This window comes from Mobula hypostoma, chromosome 3, assembly GCF_963921235.1.
Source record: "Mobula hypostoma chromosome 3, sMobHyp1.1, whole genome shotgun sequence".
NCBI lineage: Eukaryota > Metazoa > Chordata > Chondrichthyes > Myliobatiformes > Myliobatidae > Mobula > Mobula hypostoma.
The window spans coordinates 49,833,342-49,858,480 of record NC_086099.1 but is presented as its reverse complement, the minus strand read 5'-3'; the positions used below and the strand labels follow the sequence as shown (position 1 = coordinate 49,858,480).

Genomic DNA, 25,139 nt, shown 5'->3' with positions numbered 1-25,139 from the left:
CTTCAATATTGAAACTCCATACACTGTTGTAAAGCCACCTTAATTACTTGCTATACTTACATGCTGACTTTTTCTACTCAGAGTTCAAATAATTTAAAAATCATTTTTGATTCTTTCTTCCTAAGGTAACCTAATATTTTCTTAAGTTCAAAGTAAGTTTATTATCAAAGTGTGTGTGTGTTTCACCATATACAACCCCGAGATTTATTTTCTTGTAGGTGTTCACAGTAAGTAGAAAGAAACACATTAGAATCAGTGAAAGACATCACATAACAAGGTGGACAAACAGCCAAGGTGCAAAAAACAACAAACAGCAAATAGAAAAGAAAAAAAGAATAATAATAATAAATTTCGAGAACATGAGATGAAGTGTCCTTGAAAGTGAATCAATGGATTATTGGAACAGTTCAGTCTTGGGTTATCCTCTTAGGTTGAAGTGGAAGACACCATGGTTGGGGGAGTAGTGGACAGTGAGGAAGGTTACCATGGCTCGCTGAAGGATCTGGGTCAGCTGAAACGTGGCAAATGGAATTTAATGCAGTCAAGAGCAACGTGTTGCACTTTGGTTGGACCAACCAGGGTAGTCTTATTCAGTGAACGATAGGGCACTGATAAGTGTGGTAGAGTAAAGGGATCTGGGAATACAAGTCCATAATTCTTTGAAAGTGGCGTCACAGGTAGACAGGATTGTAAAGGAAGCTTTTGGCATATTGGCCTTCATAAATCAAAGTACTGAGTACAGGAGATGTGATGTTATGTTGAAGTTGTGTAAGACATTGGCGAGGCCTAATTTGGAGGATTGTGTGCAGTTTTGGTCACCTACCTACAGGAAAGATGTAAACAAGGTTGAAAGAGTACAGAGAAAATTTATATGGATGTTGCCGGGTCTGGAGGACCTGAGTTATAAGGAAAGGTTGAATAGGTTGGGACTTTATTCCTTAGAACATAGAAGATTGAGAGGAGATTTGATAGAGGTATACAGAATTATGAGGGGTTTTGATAGGTTAAATGCAAGCAGGCTTTTTCCACTAAGGCTGGGTGGGACTACAACCAGAAGTCATGGCCTAAGGGTGAAAGGTGAGAAGTTTAAGGTGAATATGAGGGGAAACTTCTTCACTCAGAGGGTCATGAGAGTGTTGAACCAACTGCCAGCACAAGTGGTGCATGCGAAATCAATTTCAACATTTAAGAGAACTTTTGATAGCTACTTGGATGGTAGGGGTATGGAGGGCAGTGGTCCCAGAGCAGGTCGATGAGAGTAGGCAGTTTAAATGGTTTCAACAAGGAATGATTGGGCTGAAGGGTCTATTTCTCTGCTGTACTTTTCTATGGTTCAAGAATGTGATGGCTGAGGGGGTAATAACTGTTCCTGAATCTGGTGGTGTGGGTCCATAAGCTCCTGTACCTCTGCCTGATGGCAGCAACAAGAAGAGTGCATAGCTTGGATGGCTATGGAGAGCTTGATAGTGGATGCTTTTTCATTGCGACAGCGCTTGATGGTGAGGAGGGCTTTACCTGTGATGGACTGGGCTGTATCCACTACATTTTGTAGGCTTTTCTATTCAGGACATTAGTGTTTCCATAGCAGACCGTGATACAACCAGTCAATGTACTCTCCTCTGTAGATCAATAGAAGTTTGTCAAAGTTTTAGATGACATGCTGAAAATTCACAAACTTCTAAGAAAGTAGAGACACTGCCGTGCTTTCTTTGTAATGGCAGTTGTGTGCTGGACCCCGTACAAATCCTCTGAAATGAGAACACAGGAATTTAAAGTTGCTGGCCCTGATCCACTGATGAGGACTGGCTCATGGACCTCCAGTTTCCTCTTGCTGTAGTCAATAATCAGTTCCTTGGTCTTGCTGACATTGAGTGAGAGGGTGTTGTGGTGGCACCACTCAGCCAGATTTTCATTCTCTGTCCTTTATGCTGATTTGTCGCCACCTTTGATTCAGACAATGACAATAGTTTTGCCAGCAAACTTAAGTATGGCATTGGAGCTGTGCTTAGCTTCACAGCAGTAAGTGTAAAGCGAGAAGAGCAGAGTGTTAACTACAGTCTTGTGCACCTATGCTGATGGTAATTGTGAAGGGGGTGTTGCCATGACGAAACTGACTGGGGTCTGCAAGTGAGGGAATCAAGGATCCAGCTGCACAAGGATGTTTTGAGGCCTCGGCTTTGGAGCTTATTGATTAGCTTTGAGCAGAAGATAGGATTGAATGCTGAACTGTAGTCACTGAAGAGCATCCTGATGTATGTGTCTTCACTGTGCAGAGGTTCCAGGATTGAGTGAAGAGCCAATGAAATGGCATCTGCTGTTCCCATATTGGAGCAGATCCAAGTTGATTCTCTGGCAGGAGTTGATCATGCTTCATCACCAACCTCTTAAAGCACTTAATTGCAGTGGATGTATTGTGGACAATAGTCATGGAGGCAGCTTACTAGGTTGTTCTTAGGCACTCTGGTATAATTGAAGCCCACTTGACACAGGTGGTACATCAGACTGACGAAGTAAGAGGTGAAAGTTATCAGTGAACACTCTAGCTAGTTGATCAGCACATATCTTTAGTATTGCCAAATGCATTCCTTGGGTTCATCTTCCTGAAGAATGGTCTTGCGTTAGCCCCAGAGACTGAAATCACGGGGCTGTGGCTGTGGAAGTTCATGAAAGTGCCTCCGTGATTTGATTTTCAAAGCGAGCATAAAAGTCATTGAACCCATTTGGGAGCGAAACCTTGTCACCTGTGTCGCTTAGTTTCACTCTGTAGGAAGTGATGGCATTCAAGTCCTGCCACGGCTGTTGAGTATACTTCAATGATTCAAGTTTGGTCCAGAATTGCTACTTTGCATGTGAGATTATTTTCCAGAGGTCATACCTTGACCTCCTGTAGTTTACTTGTCGCCACACCTGAACACCACTTATCTGGCCCTCAGCAGATTGTGGATCTCCTGCTTGGGGAATACTCCAAATGATTTTGTGGGGACATAATCATCTACGACTGTTTTTATAAAGTCCCATGACAACCGTGGCATATTTGTTTAGATCCTCTGAGTCCTTGAACATTGCCCAGTCCATTGACTCGCAGCAATCGTGTAGCTGCTTCTCTGCTTCCTGTGACCACCTCTTTGTTGTCCTTATCTCTGGGCCTTGGGCTTTAGTCTCTGCTTGTATACAGGTAGAAAGAGGACAAGCAGGTGGTCAGATACCCCATTCTAGTGATGGAACGGTAGGTATTCCTAATCATAGTTGAATAGTGGTCGAGATTGTTGGGACACTTTGTGCGGCAGGTGATGTGTTGATTATAATTGGACAAGGAGCTCTTCAAACAAGTCTGACTGAAATCCCCAAGAATGATTTAAAAGGCATCGGCGTAGGTTGTGTCTTGTTTGCTGATCGAGGCACTCAATACTTATGGTGCTCACTTAATATCGGCCTTTGGCAGCATGTAAATTTACAGAGGAGAACTCTCTTATAAAGTAGAATAAGGACAACACATAATCATTAGATGTTCCATGTTAGGGGAACAAGATTGAGACAAGGCTATGCTTGAGCACGACAAAGAGTTCATCATGACACACAGACCCCCATCTTTTGCTTTTTTCAAATCAGCAGTCTGGTCCATCTGGTGAATCGAGAAGCCCTCGGGTCTTACCGACATAACCGACTTGTCCAGAGTGAATGATGTCTCTGTGAAGCAGACATTGTAGCAATCCCTCATTTGCTAGCAAGCTGCTGGTTAGAGGAAATTTGACACCCCAACATTTTAGTCTGGCTTGCACTCTTGGTCTCCTCCCTCCCTTCTGGCCGTGGCAATATACTTTTGTCCGTTTAAAAGTGCTGTACCTGCATTCCTGAGAGTTAAGGCCATGGCGTCCTTCAGAAGATGATAAAATTGCTAGTTTGTTAAGACACTTCAAATGTGCGTTGCTTAAAGTGAAATTACAGGCTGCAGATTGCAGTGAGAGTAGTTCAGAGGAAGTATATTTAGAAGTTTTGTAAGCTTCCCACAAAGCATTGCTGTGCTTCACCAATGCTATCTTGACTATTTTCGCACATTGAACTATTTTCCCACATTTGTCAACTTCTTGTCCACTCACTGTACCCATCTATCTGTATGTCCCTTTGCTGCTGCTTTGTTTTCACCTAACTTGTTAACCCATCTATTTTTGTATCACATGCAGATTTGGCTATATTATATTTGGCCCCTTCACTCCAAGTTATTAATATAAATTGTAAAGATTTGAAGACCCAGCACTGATCCCCGTATAGCCCACTACTTATCAATTGCCAGATCAGATGTAACTATTTACTGCAAATTTACTTTCCATCAGTTACACTGCTACCCACACCAATATATTACCCGCACACAACCATGTGCTGATGTGTGATAATGCTTTGTGACATTGTTTTGAATGCTTTCTGTTAATCCAAACGCATTACATCTACAGATTCTCCATTATTTACTGTTGCACCCTTAAAGAATTCTAGCAGATTTGTGAAATGTGATTTCCGTTACATCAAGGCCATGTTGACTCAGCATGATTAACTTATGACATTCTGCATGTCCTGCAATTACTCCTTAAAATGGATTCCTCCATGTTTACCTTGACAAATGTTGGGCTAACTTCTTCCAACAAAAGTGAACTCAGGATGACTCGATTCCTTTTACTGTCCTGACTAGGATGATTGTCGGGTAGTGATGGCTAAACAGGAGATTACTTGTTTATTGGAAACATTACAGAAGCAACAGCAACAATTCACTGAGCTTGCTGACCATATCCAAGTGGATGCCAGTATCCCTGTAACCTTCACAAAGGTAAAGTATCTTTTCCTCTTCCTTCACTGAATTTTTGTTTACTCTGTGATTTATTCTTGAGTATCTTCATTTTGTGGCGTAAGCCAAATAAAAGCTTAACGATTTCTTTGGCATACTCCTTGATGCACTTATTTGTCTTGAGAAGCCAGTTGGAAGAACGTTAGTTCAAATTTCACCATCTGTAAATAAAACAAGATGAAATTTGGATAACAATTTTACATAATTTGGATTGGAATGGAAATAATGACATTGATTCACTGACCCTGCCAGTGGATTCTGTGGAAACAGCACTGATGGTACTTCTCCCAGGCCAAGATCCCTAGCACTGAGGTTTTAATTGCTTTCAGCCAGTTTCAATGAACAGGCCATGTTGATATCATACCTGGCAGTAGCCTTTCAGGACAAGTTCCCTAATCCATGCTGTATTCCAGGAGAGGTTACTTGGAGGATGAAATAACTGCATCAAGGGTATTTTGGTACTTCCTTGAAAGATTTTTTTTCCCTTCACCAATCAAAATAGATTAGAATCCCCTGAATGGAGGGAAGTTTGTCTAAAGCTCCTCTCAGACCACATATATCAGTTGGAGTGACAGGTGGATTCGCTATGGCGCATATAGCATGTGGGAAGTATCATAAGTGAGAGTTTTTGGAGGTGGTCAACCACAGGTTTGGCCAGGTAGATGAATGACTGCCAGGAGGAACAGGCAGATATACAGGAGTGCCTTGTGGCTATTCTCTCAAGTACCCAGGGTCTGAGAAAAGCAAAGTAGAAGATTGCTGAGGCTTTGACAGAGATCTTTGTATTCTCCTTTGCTGTAGCTGAACTGCCAAAGGACTGGTTCAGCCAGTGTAGTTTCTTTGTTCAGGAATGACAACAGGACAAACTAGGAGGTTATAGACTGATGAGCCTTGCATGGAAGTTTGGGAGATAGGATTTACTTGCATTTGGAAAAGTATGTACTTGTTATGGATAGTCAGCATAGTTTTGTGCGTGGGGGGTGGGGAAATCCTATTTCAGATTTTATTTTTCTTAAAGAAGGATGAAAATGATTGAGTGCAGAGCAGTGGTTATTTTCAACATGGGCTTTAGTAAAGCATCTGTCAAGGTCCCTCGTGGTAGGCTGATTCAAAAGATTAAGTTACATGGGACCATCAGTAAGAAAACTGGATTTAAAAATTCATTTGGTTGTAGAAGACAGGTCTCATGGTAGGGGGATGTTTTTCTAAATGGAAGTCTGTTACCTGTAGTGTTAAGTAAGGATATTACAGTGACTTCTGGAATATATATATTACAGGTTTGGATGAAAATGTAATGGTCTGATTGGTAAGGGTGATAGAAGTTTATAAAATTGAGGCATAGATAGCTCTACTTTTCCATAGATGCTGCCTGGCCTGCTGAGTTCCTCCAGCATTTTGTGTGTGTGTGTGTGTGTGTGTGTGTGTGTGTGTGTGTGTGTGTTGCTAGGTCTACCTTTTCCCTCAGTGTAGAATTGTCATAATATTAGAGGGCAGAGAGTAAGAGATGGCAGATGCTGGAATTTGTAGCATAAGATACACTGAAAGAATTCATTTTGCCAAGCAGTATCTATTAGAGGCAAAGAGGTGTCGGAATTTTGGGTTGAAGCCCTTGCATCAAGACCAAGAGTGTAGAGGGAAGAAAGCCAAGTGAGACAGAGGCTGGAAGATGAAAGATAGAACCAGGTTGGGTGGAGGTGGGGATTGGTGTATGGGGCAGAGACAGCAATCCAAGGCAGAGGTTTAAGATAAGAAAACAAAAATCTAAAGGAGATTTTGAAGACCAAGTTTCGTTTTAGAGTGGTAGGTTCCTGGAACGCCCTGCAGGGAAGTTGGTAGAAGCAAATATGATAGCTATATTTAAGAGACATTTGGACACATGGGCAGGTGGGGAATAGAGAGATACGAGCCATGTGCAGGCAGATAGATTTATTGTGGTTGCACAGACTTGGTGGAATGAAAGGCCTGTTTTTCTGCTGTAGATTTCCATGTTCTGTGAATGCCATAGAGAATGTCAAATCTCTGGGGAGCATGTGACTAAAAGAATATAATACTTCATATTACCACCTGCCTATCATATTGGCCCTGGCTATCACTTCAGAACCCAAAGAATAGGAATTAACTCAAGTAGTTTGCATTTCAGAGGTGCTACCAAAGAAAAAGAAAACTGAAATTATCTTAAATTAGAAGGCACTTACGGAACACATACTGGTCAGACAATAGCATTGATTCTCGGAAAAAAATTAAATGAAAAGCTTGATGTAGAGCAGCATAGTAGTAGTAAGAAGTGAGGTATAAAGAGATAAAAGTAATTTTGGAAAAGATTTAGCAGCTTTTTTGAATTTTTTTTATCAGAAGTCTCAATTAATTTTAACAAAGGCTGAGTGACTTGATTTTGAATACAACCTTTTAGTTGTGCCTGTTGTGCAAGATTCTGTTCACTAAGTGGCAACATTTTTGCCATTTGCCATATCATGCCAAATAACAACCTCATTTTCACCTGACTTATTTGGTATAATTTCCAGCTTTCAAGTTCTGTGATTATAACTTTGTCCCACTTCCAGAATGGAAGGTTAGAACTTAATTTCCATAGATTTGAGAATGTTTACCACAGATTGGAATGTAGCAAATGTTACTCCACAAGTTAAGAAAGAAGGAAGAAAGAAAATGGTGAACCACTGACTAGTTAGCCTGCCATCAGTAGTAGAGACAATATTAGAATCTTGAGGAAGTTGTTACAGAGCACTCTTAATTCTGCCAAATCCTGTAATTTTCATTTATGAAAGAAAAATCATGTTTGATAAATCTTTTGAAATTTAGTTGTACCTATCTGGCTGAATGGATAAATAGGAACCGGTACATGTACTGCTTGGTATCTCAGGTGGCCTTTGAATAGGTGCTGCACAAAAGATCACTAAATCATTTGGAGTTGTATATTGGCATGGATTGATGTTTGGTTAATGGACAGAAACATGGGATAAATGGGTCATTTTCAAGTGATCAGCTGCTGCAAGAATCCATGCTGGGACTTCATAATATACGTCTATAATCTGGATGAGGGAAACAAAATGTATCCCACTTTGATATAAAGCCAGGTGGCAGTCTGTGCTGTGGAGAGGATGCAAAAAGGCTTCAGAGGGATGTAGACAGACTAAGTCAGGGGTCCCCAACCTTTTTGCACCACGGACCAGTTTAATATTGACAATATTCTTGCGAACCCGGTGGGGGGGAGGGGGGGTTGGTGTTCAAGTAGGGTTAAACTCACCTCAACATGTCTTGTACAGTTGGGGTTGCCAACCTTCTCACTCCCAAATAAGGGACAAAAGTAGCAGTCAAATCCCGGGACACTTTACCCCTGAAAAGACTACCATGACCATGAAGCCTTGCGCAGGCACCTGTGTGCGCATGCGCATACGTGCCGATTTTTTTCCCCCACAAATCGGTTTTGCCTTCATGTTCCCAACTATACTGTACATACGTTATTTCTACTTTATATAGGCTGTGCATTTATCATATCATTCCTGCTTTTACTATGTTAGTGTTATTTATTTTGGGTTTTATGTGTTAGTTGGTATGATTTGTTAGGTTATTTTTTGGGTCTGGGAACGCTCAAAAATTGTTCCCATATGAATTAATGGTAATTGCTTCTTCACTTCACGCCATTTCGGCACGAAAGTTTTCATAGGAACACTCTACCTTAGCAGGGGAGATACGGGACAAGGGCGGTCCCGTATAGGACAAACCAATTTAGCCCAATATATGGGATGTTCCAGCAAATATGGGACAGTTGGCAACTCTATGTTTTCAAGTTCAATGGTGGGCGTGACAGGGAATGAGGAAAGGTGCAGCTGACTCATATTGTTTCCTCACGGCCCAGTAGCACATGCTTTGTGGCCCGGTACTTGGGGACCGCTGGACTATGTGAAATGGGCAAAGTCATGACAAATGTAAGAGAAAAATGAGTCATCCACTTTGGTAGAAAAAGAATAAAGGTGGATGTTTTTAAGTAGCAAGAGATTAAAAGGTGTTGGTACTCGGGGATCTTGTTACTCTTGGAGAATGAATCCTAAAAAAATGTATTATATTGATCTTTATTGCTTGCCTATCAGCAATTTGGAATTCCCTTTATCATGCTGCTGTGGGTGGAAACTGAGTAACTAACATTCCTCAGGATTGAACAGGAGTATTGACATTGCCAGAGGTCTGTCACATGTGAATACAATAAAGTTCTGGGAAAACTCACTTTTATTTGAGAATTTGCTACATACAACTATGGGGTTTTATTTGGAGTTGTGCAAAATAACATTATCAGAAGAAACATCTTGTGTGAAATAAGTTACATGTGAAAGGTTTTCTACAGTGTGTGATATAAAAACGAAAGACTGGGGAACAACTCCCTAGGCGAGGTAGCATCTGTGGCTGTTGTAAGGGTAGGCCAGTACTTGTACTTGGGTCAGGTGATGTCATAACAGTTGATGAAAAATTTGACAGAAATTTATCAGATTTTTAATACTAAAAACTAAATTCAAATTTCACTTTTTTTTCTTAATAGGATAACCGTGTTCATATTGGACCCAAAATGGAGATACGTGTAGTTACTTTAGGACTGGATGGAGCAGGCAAAACAACTATTCTTTTTAAATTGAAACAGGATGAGTTTATGCAGCCTATTCCTACAATAGGTAAATTGCATTCAATCAGAGAGCTGATTGTGTTAATAAAATAAAATTGTATTTGTACAGCATTTTTAATATAGAATAACATTAACTGTTAACTAGCAAATTTTGCCCTTAAAGTGGATAAGTAATATTTGGGCATATTAATAACAAAAAAATTGGAAGAATTCCAGATCTTAGTGCTTCAGCAGTTAAAAATTTTAACCATTGATGCAACCTTTGGAGATGTGCAGGAAGTAAGATTTGGAAGAAACATTCTGGACACCGCAGATGTTGAAATCTGGAGCAAAAATAAAACTGAGAAACTGAGCAAGTCAGGCAGCATCTGTGGAGGCAAAGGAATAGTTGATATTTTGGGTCAAGACCCTACATCAGGACGAAAAGTGTAAAGTGGAGGTGACCAGTACAGTAATGAGACAGCAGTTGGCAAGTAATAGTTGGATCCAGGTGGGGAGGAAGGGGAATGAAAGACTGGGAGATGCATTAATGCAGACTACCGGGATGCAAATCATGGATTCAGTCCAATGAGGCGAATTCTTGTATATCATATAGCCCACGTCTTCTCCATTCCTTTCCTTCTCCTTCTGACCCAGGTCCTCTAAGACACACCCCTTCCAAAAACTCCTAGCCTACTGTCACTTACCACTTCTCAACCTGTTTTGGTCTGCTGACAACATCACATTCCTCTGTTGTCTGATTTAATCTGCAGCCCTCTGTTGTCTCCACGAATAACCTTTCAGCCTCAGTTGTGATCTTTATCCCTTCCTCCCACACCTGGCTCTATCTGCCCACCAACCTGCCTGGCCTCCTTACCCTCTTTAAACTGGCTTTCTCCCCTTAACACTCAATCCCAAAGCAGAGTCTCAATTGGAAATATTGACTCTCATTTTGCCTTCACAGATGCTGCTTGACCTGCTCAGTTCCTCCAAGTTTATTTTTGCTCAAGTATTGGAGGAACATGGGTATCTCTGAGCATTGTAAGGTAGAAGAAACTGAAATTGTAACTGAAATTTTAATGCTTAAATCGGACCTACTTTAAGTTAAAAGGTAGCAAAATATAGATAAATTTAAATTAATAAAGGTGTGAGATGGGGTCTCCTAGGAGTATACAGCTAATGATCTCGTGGATGAGATTGCTTTATCTGCATGAAGTGATACAACGATATAGTCAAGTGACTTTTACAGATGATGCAGAAAGGCAGATGGAATCACTGTGGGGGAAAAGAAATGTTTTCAACCTTCTGCTAGCCAAGGAGGATACAATTTGAGACTAGGGGAGTGGGCACTAATTTCCAAACATTGAGTGAACATTAATGTCATGCTATCATCTAATCTGAATATCAGCATATTTTTTTAAAAATATAGCCAAAAAATCCTTAAATGTTAAGATTAGGGTTGCATTGTAGTTAAAGATGACAAATATTGATTGACTATACCTGTCAGGTTCTTTGTCTGGAAGTTGCATAAGCAGAAAGTCTGTATTATTTTCCTTTCATTTCTTACTTGTCAGCCCACATCCTTCCAAATTAATGTAAGTTTTCTAATATTTTAATTGAGACAAATTGTGAAATTAGTACTTTTCCCCCCTGCATGCAGGTTTTAATGTGGAAACAGTGGAATATAAAAATCTCAAGTTTACTATCTGGGATGTAGGAGGCAAACATAAACTGAGACCACTCTGGAAGCATTATTACCTCAATACACAAGGTTAGTGTTGAATATTATAATTTAGTATTTTCTGAATAATTGTGCAATTCTGGGATACTGGCATCGTCCCAGTGTTGTGCTTGGTACTGGTAGTGACTACTTAATTTTACTGCCTGTCCATTTACAATTTTTTTTTCTTTATTATTAGGTTTTATTGCACTGAAGTGAACTTGATTTTGCTAACAAACCTTTTGGCCCAGTTTTAAGTCACCAGATGAATAGGGCTTGCTTTATAAATTAACTGCCAAATATTTTCCATGGTTTTGAGTGGCTATTAGTAGTAACTGGATTGATTTGCACATCACCCTGTGTGAGATTTTTGACGTTTAGCTGCTCACACAGTAATTTGGCTCTCCTAAACAGTCGGACTGAATATTCCTTAATGGGACATGCAAGAGTTTAAAATATTTAATTAACTTTAAATATGTCAACAAATAAAATAGAAAGATTCGATAGAGAGCAAAAACAATTTTTAAAAAATGCTTGTTAAATCATCAACTCTACTGGAAGGTGACTTTAATTAGTAACATTTTGGGTTAAAATACTACAGTATTTTATTTGATTCTTCAAATACTACAGTACAAATATTCTTTTTATTCCTGCAGCAGTTGTATTTGTGATTGATAGCAGCAACAGGGACCGACTAATGGAGGCACACAGTGAATTGGCCAAGTTGTTGACTGAAAAAGAGTTAAGGGATGCTTTACTACTTATCTTTGCCAATAAGCAGGTATGTTAATTGGAAAACTGGTTTAATATTTTACGTGAAGAGTCAAAAACATTTTAGTTCCATATCCCATTCCCATTCTGATATGTCTATCCACGGCCTCCTCTGCTGTAAAGATGAAGCCACACTCAGGTTGGAGGAACAACACCTTATATTCCGTCTGGGTAGCTTCCAACCTGATGGCATGAACATTGACTTCTCTAACTTCTGCTAATGCCCCACCTCCCCCTCGTAACCCATCCATTATTTATTTGTATACACACATTCTTTCTCTCTCTCTCCCTCCTTTTTCTCCCTCTGCCCCTCTGACTGTACCCCTTGCCCATCCTCTGCCCCCCCTTTCCTTCTCCCTAGGCCTCCTGTCCCATGATCCTCTCATATCCCCTTTGCCAATCACCTGTCCAGCTCTTGGCTCCATCCCTCCCCCTCCTGTCTTCTCCTATCATTTTGAATCTCCCCCTCCCCCTCTCAAATCTCTTACTAGCTCTTAACTTCAGTTAGTCCTGACGAAGGGTCTCGGCCCAAAACGTTGACTGTACGTCTTCCTAGAGATGCTGCCTGGCCTGCTGTGTTCACCAGCAACTGTGATGTGTGTTGCTTTAATATTTTAGGATTGTGTTTCACCAGCCTTAGAAGCAAATGTTACATTGGTCTTGATTGTTAAGAGGTTTTGAGCACTTGTGTATACCATTTTTCATTAACTTGGTGAAACCACAACTGGAATGTTGCTTTATAAGCCTGACTCTGTACCTAAGAAAGGATAAATTTACCATGGAGAGAGTGCAGTGAAGAGTCACCAGATTCCTGGGATGGTGTATATATTGTATGAGGAGAAATTAAGCAGGCAAGGCGTGTACTCATCTCATGATCTCATGGAAAGATGCAACATTTTATAGTATGGTAGATTTTGAATTTGTTTTCTCTGGTTGCACTATTCAAAACCAGGGCCCTTGTATCAAAATAAGGTATCAGCCATTCAGGGCAGACAAGAGACTTCACACACTGGTGAATCTTTGAAGTTCACTACTTGAACCGTAGAGACTTCATGGTGGGTTTATTCAAAGTAGGGATACATTTTAATGTGGGGTATTGAGAGAGATGGGTTTAATGTAAAAAAGTGGTAGAGATAAGCAACCAACTGGACCTTAACAACCAACAGTGCCACCATGATCTGGCATTCAGCCCACTCCAGCTTCTATTTTTGTTATGTATTACATTTTAGACCATTGTTTGATCAACTGATCACTTTCTGAAATATAAAAGACCTGAATAAAGAAATCAGAAAAATTGAAGTTAATGAACGCACATTTTTTGAGCAAAAGATCAATTGCATATAGGAACAAATGTAACTTCAGAAAAATGTAACAAGAATGTTAAGCAGACATTTGCCATACAACTCTTCAAACAAGTTCAAGCACACCATGGGGTCATTGCTGTTTATTTTACCTTCAATCCTGTTAAGATTCAAAAAAATCTATCAGCTGAGTTAACTGTAACCCTCTGAGTGAACTCATTGAGTTTCACGTGTATCCAAGGTCTTTGAACATTAAATATTATACTCAGTATGGAAATGTCTTGAGAAATAACATTGAATTGATGGACAGAAGGGACTAATCTTTTGAAGGAAATCTTTTTAAATTGCCTCAAAGAATTTGTGTTTTTTTTAATTTAACAGGATGTGACTGGAGCACTAACAGTAGAAGAAATCACACAGTTACTCAGTTTGTATAAACTATGCTGTGGTCGCAGCTGGCATATTCAAGGCTGTGATGCCCAGAGTGGCTTGGGACTACATGAAGGATTAGACTGGCTCTCAAGACATTTAGTGGCTGCAGGTGTACTGGATGTAGCTTAAATTTGTTGCACAATAGGCTATGCCTGTACCTGGTTGCTTTGCATGTATCTCTAATAGTTGTGTTAAATTTGAAGAACAATAACACAGTGAGATACATGGGCAGAAAGTTTGTAAAACAGATGTGAAATGTATAAACAATGTGATTAAGAAAGCAGGTCCTACTAATTGGATTTTTGTTGCATTTGTTTTCTTTTTCCAAGTGCTGTTAATTTGCTTGTAACTAAGTGGTTCAGTTTGTTGTCTCTATGCAGCATTTACTATTTAAGAACTTAGTTTTGTTTTATAGTGCTGTTAAAGTTTTGAACACATGTTTAATGCTAATTGTCTTCACTACATTGCCATTGTATATTATGTATTATGCATTATGTATTAACTAGTTCTGAAACTGAGCTGTAAAAAGCCTCTAATTATCTGTAACGTATCTATTACTGTTGAATACTGTGTGCCTCACAATGAGCAGCCTGAACATTATTGGCTTAGTAACAAGCTTAACTTAATTCACGTTCATAATTAAAAGGCAGGTTTGGTAAGTAAACTTTATTCTGTCAAATTACATTCAACTGAGAATCTCAATCAGCCGCTTCTCCTTGCTCAGCTGAGTCCCACAGCAGCTGTATTTGTATATTTAAAAAAAAATCATGGGTTGTGACAGGTCTGAAGAGCGGAGCCAGGGTAATCACATTACTGGCTGTGTGTTTGCAGCCAGTTGGCAACATTAAATGGAGAATTTTTTAATAAATTGCAATCCCTAATCTTTTTAAACATGTACAGCATGGATATTTTAATTTTGCATTGACTAAACACAGTTTGCCAAAGCCAAATTAAAAAGTTACTAAAGTTTTTGGAACAAGACATTGTTTCTCACTTGTATTTTACTTGGCTGGCATAGGTGCAGATAATCTCTTTCTCATGTGGTTAAATCAAACACAGCTGTGCAACTCGAGTTGTGAGATTTACAGTTTCTAGTCAGCACTACACTAGAAACTCAAAACAAGGAGAATAATGACTGGAGCACTTTCAGGCAATTGTGAAGTGAAGACACTACGTTTGTCATGACTGAATGATGGGCTCGCTTGCACAATAAGTATGAAGTCTAAGCTTCAATTACTCTGTGCCAGGAGATTTAAGTATAAGCTAAATAAGTGCTTTTAAGGTCAAAATATTCTATTGCTGAAAACCAAACTATTGTTTGGTTGTGTATCATTAAATCCTAGTTAACTATAGGAGAGTGTCACTAATAAATACTTAAGAAAAAGGAGAATCAAACTATCTTTTTATTAACTGCTGATGTGACCATGCCACAGTTCTGCCTCTTTTATATGATAGGTGGAGGCCTAAGACTAGATCAAAGTTCCGTTTATTATCAGAGTACATACATGTCACCACATACAACCCTGAGATTCTTTTTCTGTGAGCATACTGAGCAAATCTATGGAATAGTAAATGGGATCAATGAATAACAAACTGAACAATAAATACTGAGCATGAAATAACGAGAGTCCTTGCAGTGAGACCATTGGTTGTGGGATCACCAGAAGCAGAATGAGTGGAGTTATCTCCTTTTGTTCAACAGCCTGGTGGTTGAGGGGTAGTAACTGTTCTTGAACCTGGTGGTGAGGGTCCTGAGGCACTTGTACTTTCTACCTGATGGCAGCAGCAAGAAAAGAGTGTGGCCTAGATGGTGAAGACCTTTGATGATAGATGCTGCTTTTCTACGTTTCATGTAGATGTGCTCGATGGTTGGGAAGGTCTTACCTGTGATGTACTAGGCTGAATCCACTACCTTTTGCAGGATTTTCTGCTCAAAAGGTATTGGTATTCCTATACCAAGCCAAAATGCTGCCTTTCAACACACATTCCATCACACATCAATAGAGGTTTGCCAAGGTTTTTTTTTATATAACATGCAAAATCTCTGCAGACTCATGAGGAAGAAGTGCTTTCCTTGCAACCCTATTTATATAATGGGTCCAGGACAGGTCCTCTGAGATGGTGACACCTAGGGAATTTAAAGTTACTGACCCTCCGATGAAGACTGGATCGAGGACCTCGGGATTCTTTCTCCTGTAGTCCACAATCAATTCCTTGGTCTTGTTGACATTGAGTGAGGTTGTTATTACACCACTCAACCAAATTTTCAGTCTCCCCCCTGTAAGCTGAGTCATCACCACTTTTGATACAGCCCACAACAGTGGTATCATTAGCAAACTTGTTTATGGTGTTGGCACTGTATTTAGCCACACAGTTATTGGTGTAAAGCAAGTAGAACAGTGGGCTAAGCACACATCCCTAAGGTGCTCCTGTGATGGAGATTGTGGAGAGGTTTTTTTCCCTATCCGAACTGACAGGGATGTACAAGTGAGGAAATCCAGGATCCAATTGCACAAAAGGGTTTTGAGCCCCAGGTCTTTGAGTTTACTGATTAGTTTGCTCTGCCTAGTGTTTTTTTTTCTTTAAATCTGTCTGTGCAGCCAATGATTATTGGTGGCCTACTCATTAAATGTTACTTACAATCCTCAGCATTGTAGATGCCCATCTGCTCAATTCTGTCATACAAGAGCTGCACTGTCCCGTTTCCTAGGTTGCCCACTAATATATCAAAATGGGGCCAAGTTCTGCAATGGATTACCATGCTACTTTAAATTGCCAGTAGTGACTAATTTAAGTAGAGAATTTATTCCATTCTAAGCATGATTGTAATCTTAAGTGCCCAGTTTTACAGTAATTGAGGTTACTGTAAATTAAGAAAGGGAGAAACACCTACCTGTTGCTATTCACCAAAGCCCCATCACTGTCTGCAGCACTCAGAGGCTGCTGAATTATGTTTTAAAAAAAAACACACCCACAGTGCCATCTTGGCCTGGCCGCCTATGCACTCAAACAGCACTAGACCAATTGGATGAAATTAATTGCCCTCAACTAGAAAAGTGCATCCTCTTGAGATATCTTGTGTATTACTACATGCTCCAGTTAAAATCATCCAGCCTATAAGTTTAACTGAAAAAAAGTTTGTTTTGACTACGAAAGTGTAGGATATTCTTTAAATGAAAAATACACTTACCCCTCACTTATTACTGCACTCCAAAACCACCAATTGTTTTTAAGAATTTGGTCTCATTCAATCAGCAATATTCCATTTGTTTTATTCAGTCCAACTTCATGAAAAACGAACTTGTTTTTACTTTCCCAATTCTTTTTCTACTACAGCTGCTGTCTGATCGGATGAGTTTTTCCAGCATTTTCTGCTTTTCTTTCAGATTTCCAGCATTAACCAGGTTTTCCTTTAATTTTGTATTAATCACCTTAATATACTTACAAGAGGGAATTCCAGTATCTCACAGCTTGTTTAACTGCAATTGATATTGCTTCATCATTTATCTTGTTCATTATTTATTCTAGTGAAAACATGCCAGAATAATTTCAGTCCTTTCATCAACCATTTTGCTAGAAAAGCATCTGAGGCAGTAAAGGGTAGGGTAGAGGAATGGGGAAAAAGTCAAGTTTGTAGTTTTCATACTAGTATTAATTAAGGTATTTTGCTGAACTACTTGCCTGGTATTTTTATTTCTATTCATAATTTAACTTTATAAGAGCAACATACCTTGTTTGAATTAATTTGAATTTTTGCACTTAATGCTGGAAGTTAAGAATACACAATGGAGGAGTACATTACCCATTGAAAGGCATCGGAAATATCACTCACTGTCCAAAGATAATACAGAAATATTAATTTTGTAACTATTTATTTTGAAAACATTACAAAATTACTTTTACAATACTGAAGCTATCAATATTGTTAAAATGATACTTCATTATTTTACAGTAATATTGATTATACTGATATCTTCATATGGCTTATCTGTTTTTGGATTACACTTCACATTAGCAATCCTCTGGACCACTTCCATTCCTTTTGTCACACGACCAAAAACTGTGTGTTTGTTATCAAGCCACGGCTAAAAATATTAAAACAAAAAAGACATTTTCTTAAACTCTGCATTAATATTTCACAACAAAAATTACCCAATTCAGTTTGACAAAGTTTCATTAACCACAGTTTAGAGACCCAGATTAATATGGACAAGTCTATTCATGAGGTCAGCTGGAGAAAGGGCATACCTTATTTAAAACATGTTATTTGGTTGGGTATGGTTGGGCCTTAAGCAGAATCATGTAGTTTAATGAGTGGCCAGAACAACTGAAAACACCCCTGACAGACAGCAAAGTCATACTCTGCCATTAAAATGATACTTAAGTTTATGAAAATCCATAAACACTTGGTAGGAAAAGTAACTTTTACAATTTACTGAACAAAAATATACCTCTTCAATCCATTTAACTAGCATCACATCCACAATTCTTTTCATTACCCAATTCTATTTATCTGCAAAATTAACCTTAAGTTTGATGACAAGGAAAAATCCCTTAGCCGTTTTCTGGTCATCTATAAATTGGATTTCAATATTGCACTTAAAAGCAGATACTCCATTCTGGCACACTATTTGCTCAGAAATGGCTTGGTCCTCCCCTGAAGCTTTTAATGTACATACAGAATTTGACTCAGATGTGCATTTACTTCTCCCACTACCTGCAGCTTGGTAATCCTTTGTTCAAGTTTTGTTTGCAATTCACTGAAAATTGAATAGAAAACAGCAAGCTTTGAAACACTAGAATAGAAGCTTATATCTATTATAGATATGGCCCTGAATGTCTGAAGCACTGAAGTTGGAAAGCAAATTGTCCACGATATAATAGAGGCATTGGTCATTTTATAACCATATAACAATTACAGCATGGAAACAGGTCATCTCGGCCCTTCTAGTCCGTGCCGAACTCTTACTCTCACCTAGTCCCACCGACCAGCACTCAGCCCATAACTCTCCATTCCTTTTCTGTCCATATATCTATCCAAGTTAACTTTAAACGACAACATTAAACCTGCCTCAACCACTTCTGCTGGAAGCTCGTTCCACACAGCTACCACTCTCTGAGTAAAGAAGTTCCCCTCATATTACCCCTAAACTTTTGCCCTTTAACTCTCAACTCGTGTCTTCTTGTTTGAATCTCCCCCATTCTCAATGGAAAAAGCCTATCCATGTCAACTCTATCAATCCCCCTCATAATTTTAAACCCCTCTATCAAGTCCCCCCTCAACCTTCTATGCTCCAAAGAATAAAGACCGAACTTGTTCAACCTTTCTCTGTAACTTAGGAGATGAAACCCAGGCAATACTTTAGTAAATCTCCTCCGTACTCTCTCAATTTTATTGACATCTTTCCTATAAATCAGTGACCAGAACTGTACACAATACTCCAAATTTGGCCTTACCAATGCCCTATACAATTTCAACATTACATCCTAATTTCAAATTTTAACATTTTAAATTAGGAAGTATGTTATTTTCTTTGAAAGTGTTTCCCCCCCCCCAAAAAAACCTACTTTTTTTTAAGTAATCCATTGGCTAAAGTACTAAAACAATTACATTCAATTCTGAGCAACAGCAAGAAAGAGGAACTTACTGTAGGTACAACAGTTACAAAGAACTGGGATCCATTACTGTTAGCACCTGCATTGGCCATGCTTAGTGTATATGGTCGATCATGCCTTAACGTCGGGTGAAATTCATCTTCAAATTCGCCTCCCCAAATACTTTCGCCTCCCATCCCTGTCCCAGTTGGATCTCCAGTTTGAATCATGAAACCCTATGAAAGTGTACAAATTAAATCATACATGCTTTAAATACACATTTCACTTCTACCACATTTTAATTGGACAAAGTATCCTTATACAAAGGAGACTGAGCAATTTAACCAGTATGAAGTTTTCTGATTGTAAAGCATTGTACTTCCACCTTTATTACAACATATGCCCACTTGTAATGTTTGCTGATCTCATAGAAATCTCTACTCTGAACCAAAGGATTCACTGCTTCACAATTTTTATCTAATTCTAGTGCTCTTAAATTTATATTGGAATTGGTTTATTATTATCACGTATATTGATACAGTGAAAGACTTGTTCTGCATTACTGTTCATACAGATCAAATCATTACACAGTGCACTGAGGTAGTACAATATAAAACATTAACAGAATACAGAATAAAATGCAACAGGTACAGCCTCAGAGAAAGTGTAGTTCAGGTAAGGCGAAAGATCATACAAGATAGATTGTGAGGTCAAGGTCCAACTTTTTGTACTGGGGAACCATTCAATAGTCTTATAACAGCAGGGTATAAGCTATCCTTGTACCTAGTGGTATGTGCTTTCAAGGCTTTTGTATCTTATGCCCATTGGGGGAAGGGAGAAAAGAGAATATCTGGGGTGTGTGTGGTCTTTTTGCTTTAGGAACTGCATCATTCTCTCATTTTTCTTGCTAACTCAAATGGTTATACATTATTTTTGTATTGTCCATACCATTTTGAAATAATTATATCGTATCATTTAATCAGTCACTCAAGCCAAATCAAAGTTCAATACCCACACATTGTATTTTGGGTTAAATTACACTTAGCCATTGTCTTTAACAATTAAAGAAATAAATTCTCAGAGCTGGAAAACACTTTAAAGAAACTAGCTTACAGGATTTCTATTTCAATAAAATGAAAATGCAACACCAATATCATAAATTGTAAAACCAAGTTTATCAACAAAAATACCTTAATAACACGATGAAATATGTGGCCATTGTAATATCCATTTCTACTGTGCACACAGAAATTCTCCACAGTTTTTGGACACCTAATTACAAGAAAGTAATCAGTACTGGTTAATTTTACCAGAAGGAATGTAGTGAAAAGTAAAAATAACAACAATGGATTTCAACCCACCTCATCCTTAAGGTGTGAAAGTTGATCTCAAATAAGTAAAGTTATAATTTGTAGAGGACATGTATAATGCCAGGTCTTATTGCAAAAGTATAATCTTTAAATGAGGGAAATTCTTAAATTGTAAATCTAATCTTTTTCTAGTCTATCTGTTATGTTACATCAGAACAGAACCGTGGTAGCTTAGCAGTTAGCATGATGCTATTACAGCTCAAGGCATCGGAGTTTGGAGTTCAATTCCAATATCATCTGTAAGGAGTCTGTACATCCTTCTCGTGTAATACCTGTTTTCTTTGGATGCTCCAGTTTCCTCCCAGAGTCGAAAGACATACCAGTTAGTAGGTTAATTGGTCATTGTAAATTGTGCTGTGATTAGGCTAGGGCTTATCGGGGGTTGCTATGGCTGTGCAGCTCGAAGGGCCGGAAGGGCCTATTCCGTGCTGCATCTCTAAATAAAATTCTTAGATCAAGTTTTTAAAACATAGTAACACTTGCACTTAATAAAGCTGGATTCATCTATACTATTTACCAGTATGTTCTTTGATAGCTTAAGTATTCTCAGTTTCAGATTTCACCAAAACAGCTCCAGGTACACCTGTAAACTTACTCAACAGGGAACAGTTTCACATGTACATCTCCCATTGTTGTGTGAATAACGGCACTGTCTGAAACACGTTTAGGGCCATCTGCTTGTGTGGCAGCCATGACTTCCTCTTTGGAGGGTTTCTCATTGAAGACATCTCGATCAGACTCAGCACTTTTTGTATCCTCTGGCTCCCTCTTTGTAAACTTTGCAAAATTAAAATCAGAGAAACAGCAGCTTAGTTAACACCATATTTAAAAGAGGTCAATGTCCAGAACCACAGTCTTTCTGTTAGATATTTTTTGAATTACAGCAGCTGTTGATTAGTGCTTGTTTCTTTTCCAATGATTTAACCATTTTGAATTTCACAGCCTAATGGTTACTCTGTTGCCTTATTAAATTTTAAATTTCAGCACCAATATTTGCTAAAAAGCATGAAAATTAATGTTTAAATTGATTTAAACATTATGAAATGAAATATCTTTATTGTCATTGCATAGTACAATTTGTACTAATTTGTCATGCGAAAATGAGTTTTCAATTCTCATACTCAATGCTATAAAACAACAAAAAATAAACAAACAATAAATTAAATCAAGTAGCCAGCCAGTATAAGCAATGTCCAGCAGTACAAAAGCGCAACTCAGAGGCATGACAGCCATAAAACCAATATTAAAGTAGCAATATAACAAATCTATGGATGATGCTTGATCGATTGGTTCAGAGCAATTACAGCTCTGCGGGAGAAGCTATTTTTCAGTCTGGAAGTGCGGGCATAGAAAATCTTATAACGTCTGGCAGATGGAAGAAGTTCAAACCGATGATTGCATGGGCGTGTATTGTCCTTACAGATGCCTGTAGCTTTCCTTAGGCAGCGAGACCTGTAGGTGTCCTCTAGGGCTGGGAGCTGTGTGCTGTTCTGTGCGCTAGAAGCAACCCGCTGAAGTGCTTTCCTATCAGCTGCTGTACAACTGAGATGCCAGACAGAGATGCAGTATGTTAAGGTGCTCTCTATGGTGCAGCGGTAAAAGGTCACCAGCATCTGTTCATGTAGACCAACTTTCTTCAGTGTCCTGAGAGAATGAGTGTGTTCTGGGAGCAACTGACTCCCAGAGAGCACTTGGCAAGCCATCCATAAAGGATTCTTCTCCAGCACAGAATATACAAATTTAAAAATGGAATTTCAATAAACAAAAACTTACTTGCAACTGTTAGGACATTCCCTAAAAAAAAGCTCTCTATCAATGTGTTAATCCAATTAGGGCCAGCAAAAAGTAATTAAAACATCCAAAAGGTAATGTATAACCGAAATTTCTGATTAACTTGCATAAAAATCCTACTTACCATATAGAATCGATTCTTTTTAAATGCTGTACAGAATACAGTTGGATCCTGTTGAACATTTTGTAGCACAGGGTTGTCAGATGCTTTCATCTCCATTGTCATTACACCCTGCGCAGGTTTAGCAGCACCTTGGAATAAAGCTAGCTGCACCACACGTATATTTTCTTGTTTACCCAGGATTCGTACACACCTTACGAAAAATTGACCTTATATTATATTGAAGTCACCAAAATACTTAAAAGCAATTATTATTCAAAAAACAGAGTTTTATTATAACCGTAGGGTTTCAAAATCATGTATTGTTTTGTGCATCTTATTTCCCTGAATTTGGAGAGGTAGTAAAGAAAATGATGCAATGGGAAGATATTTCAATTGGAAAACCTGAACAAAGGACTACACTGATCCAGACTTTCCATTTTACTGCTCACTGCCCGAGGTCATGAGTTGCATACTAATAACTCCACTAAACCTATTCTTATTTGAAACAGGTGTCCTGCAAAGAAATCAGCTTCAGTCGAATCAGTGCGGTCTGAACAGCATAGAGCCTCGATCATAAATCCTACTGAAATGTCGCAGGAGCTAACTAAGCCACTTCTCCAGGGTGAACCAGCTGCCAAAGACTTTGAATGCTGTAAATGTCTCTGAAAAACACTGAAATAACTATTGACATTTATAGTATTCCTAAAATATTATAAGCTGTAAATATAAGCTAACAACACACTTACATACAAGTCACATAACTGGTCTTTTCCCTCACAATTATAACTCTCCATTCAAATAAAGTTGGGAACCTCTACCAGGTCTAACATGGTGTATGTAGATTGTGGGCAAATGCTTCAGCACAAGTAATTGGAAGCTGCAGAAATTTGGGATCCAATGCCACACTCCATTAATTAGACCAACACAACTGTGTAGCTAGAATGACAATGGTGATCACCTGCAGAGGTTTGGGACTCCAGAGCAAATATGCCTCAAAGCCAAAAATGACCAACTACTAACAATTCCACAAAGAATCACTGACCTTTTGTGTAACATTTGTAGCCAATCAAATCCCCTGAAAGCTGGTCCTGTTGCAGTCATGAATATTTATATTAGTTCAGTTTCAAAATCTGTGTCAAATGCCTTCATGTCCAGTCTCCAACCTGGTGGCATTAAATTCTTAAACTTCCAGTAACCACTTCCTCTCTATGCCTTTTCTCTTTCCTCCTGATCCACCTGGCCTCATCACCCTCCTTCCTCTACCCTACCCTCTCCACAAGCCTATTAGCTGCACACTTCCCCCACTGGTTTACCTCCCTGTATTCCATGCTCCACTTTCCTCCATCAGATTCCACCATGGTCAGCCCTTTGTCCACCAATCACTTCCCAGCTTCTGACACCATTCCCACTCCCCACCTGGATCCACCCATCACCTGCCAGCTGCTGAACCACCCCTTCTCCCCAGTAGCTTCCAGTCCAAATCAAGAGTCCTGACCCAAAACATTGACTGTCAATTTCTCTCCATAGATGCTGCCTGTCCTGCTGTGTTTCTCCAGCTTTATTAATGTGCAACTGTGATCTCTACTTCCCCAATCTCAGTTCACTCTTCATTCCTCCACAAGCAATACCGTCAAGTGAGACCATAATTGTCCCAACGTGCTCCTGGTGTCTGAATCCCAAGCATTAACTTTCAACAATCTTTTAAGATAACTATTATTTGACAAAGCAACACACACAAAATGATAGAGGAACTCAGCTGGCCAGGCAGCATCTACGGAGAGAAATTGACAGTCAAGGTTCTGGATCAAGACAGTTGATGTTTTGGGTCGAGACCCTTCATCAGGACTGGAAAAAAAAGGGTGAGAAGTCAGAACAAGAAGGTGGAGGGAGAGGAGGAAGAAATACAAGGTAGAGGGTGATAGGTGAAACTGGGAGGGGGGAGGGAGGAAGTAAAGAGCTAGGAAGATGATTGGTGAAAGAGATACACGGCTGGAGAAGGGGGAATCTAACTGGAGAGGAAGGGTGGCCATGGAAGAAAGGGCAGGGGGAGGAGTATCAGATGAAGATGATGGGCAGGTAAGGAGATGGAGATGAGAGAGGGAAATGGGAATGAGGGATGGTGAAGGAAAAGTTTGAGAAATTGATGTTCATGCCATCAGGTTGGAGGGGATCCAGGTGAAAAATAAGGTGTTGCTCCTCCAACTCGAGCGTGGCCTCATTGTGGCAGTACAGGCGGCCATGGACCCACATGTCGGAATGGGAATTGGAAGTGGAATCAAAATGGATAGCCACTGGGAGATCCTGCTTTTTCTAGCAGTTGGAGCTCAGATGCCTAATGAAGCAGTCTCCCAATCTACATTGGGTCACAGAGATATACTTGTTTAGTATTTGTCAGTGATTTTACCTACCAATACTTTTGCTTACTTTCAGCCACCTGCTCATTTTTTGCTTTTTCCTTGGTCATGAGAAATGATTTGGGCCCTTTATACTCAAGAAACATTGGGAACCGGTTCAATACAGTTCCTTACACACAATTTGCTATTTAATTAAGTAACTGCTACATTGCACCTCAGCTTCATTTACCCATCATTTATTTCTCTGGATATCCTAATC

The 25,139-nt window shown here is 39.2% G+C and overlaps 2 protein-coding genes across 2 annotated transcripts in view; one reads left to right on the top strand and one right to left on the bottom strand.

Annotated features, from left to right (window-relative positions):
• The window catches only part of trim23 (tripartite motif containing 23), a 40,747-nt gene extending 25,452 nt beyond the window's left edge, over positions 1 to 15,295 (top strand). Inside the window, exons 7-11 of the mRNA XM_063043010.1 lie at positions 4,682 to 4,816; positions 9,384 to 9,513; positions 11,104 to 11,214; positions 11,820 to 11,944; positions 13,617 to 15,295. Coding sequence (XP_062899080.1) covers positions 4,682 to 4,816; positions 9,384 to 9,513; positions 11,104 to 11,214; positions 11,820 to 11,944; positions 13,617 to 13,796 — 681 coding nt within the window. The 3' untranslated portion in view covers positions 13,797 to 15,295. The remainder of the gene's footprint in view (positions 1 to 4,681; positions 4,817 to 9,383; positions 9,514 to 11,103; positions 11,215 to 11,819; positions 11,945 to 13,616) is intronic.
• A 2,175-nt stretch (positions 15,296 to 17,470) lies between these two features.
• The window catches only part of ppwd1 (peptidylprolyl isomerase domain and WD repeat containing 1), a 31,230-nt gene continuing 23,561 nt past the window's right edge, over positions 17,471 to 25,139 (bottom strand). The window contains exons 7-11 of the mRNA XM_063043009.1: positions 22,548 to 22,737; positions 21,228 to 21,409; positions 20,453 to 20,534; positions 19,316 to 19,498; positions 17,471 to 17,752 (exon numbers count right to left, since the gene is read on the bottom strand). Of these exons, the coding sequence (XP_062899079.1) occupies positions 17,609 to 17,752; positions 19,316 to 19,498; positions 20,453 to 20,534; positions 21,228 to 21,409; positions 22,548 to 22,737 (781 nt within the window). The 3' untranslated portion in view covers positions 17,471 to 17,608. The remainder of the gene's footprint in view (positions 17,753 to 19,315; positions 19,499 to 20,452; positions 20,535 to 21,227; positions 21,410 to 22,547; positions 22,738 to 25,139) is intronic.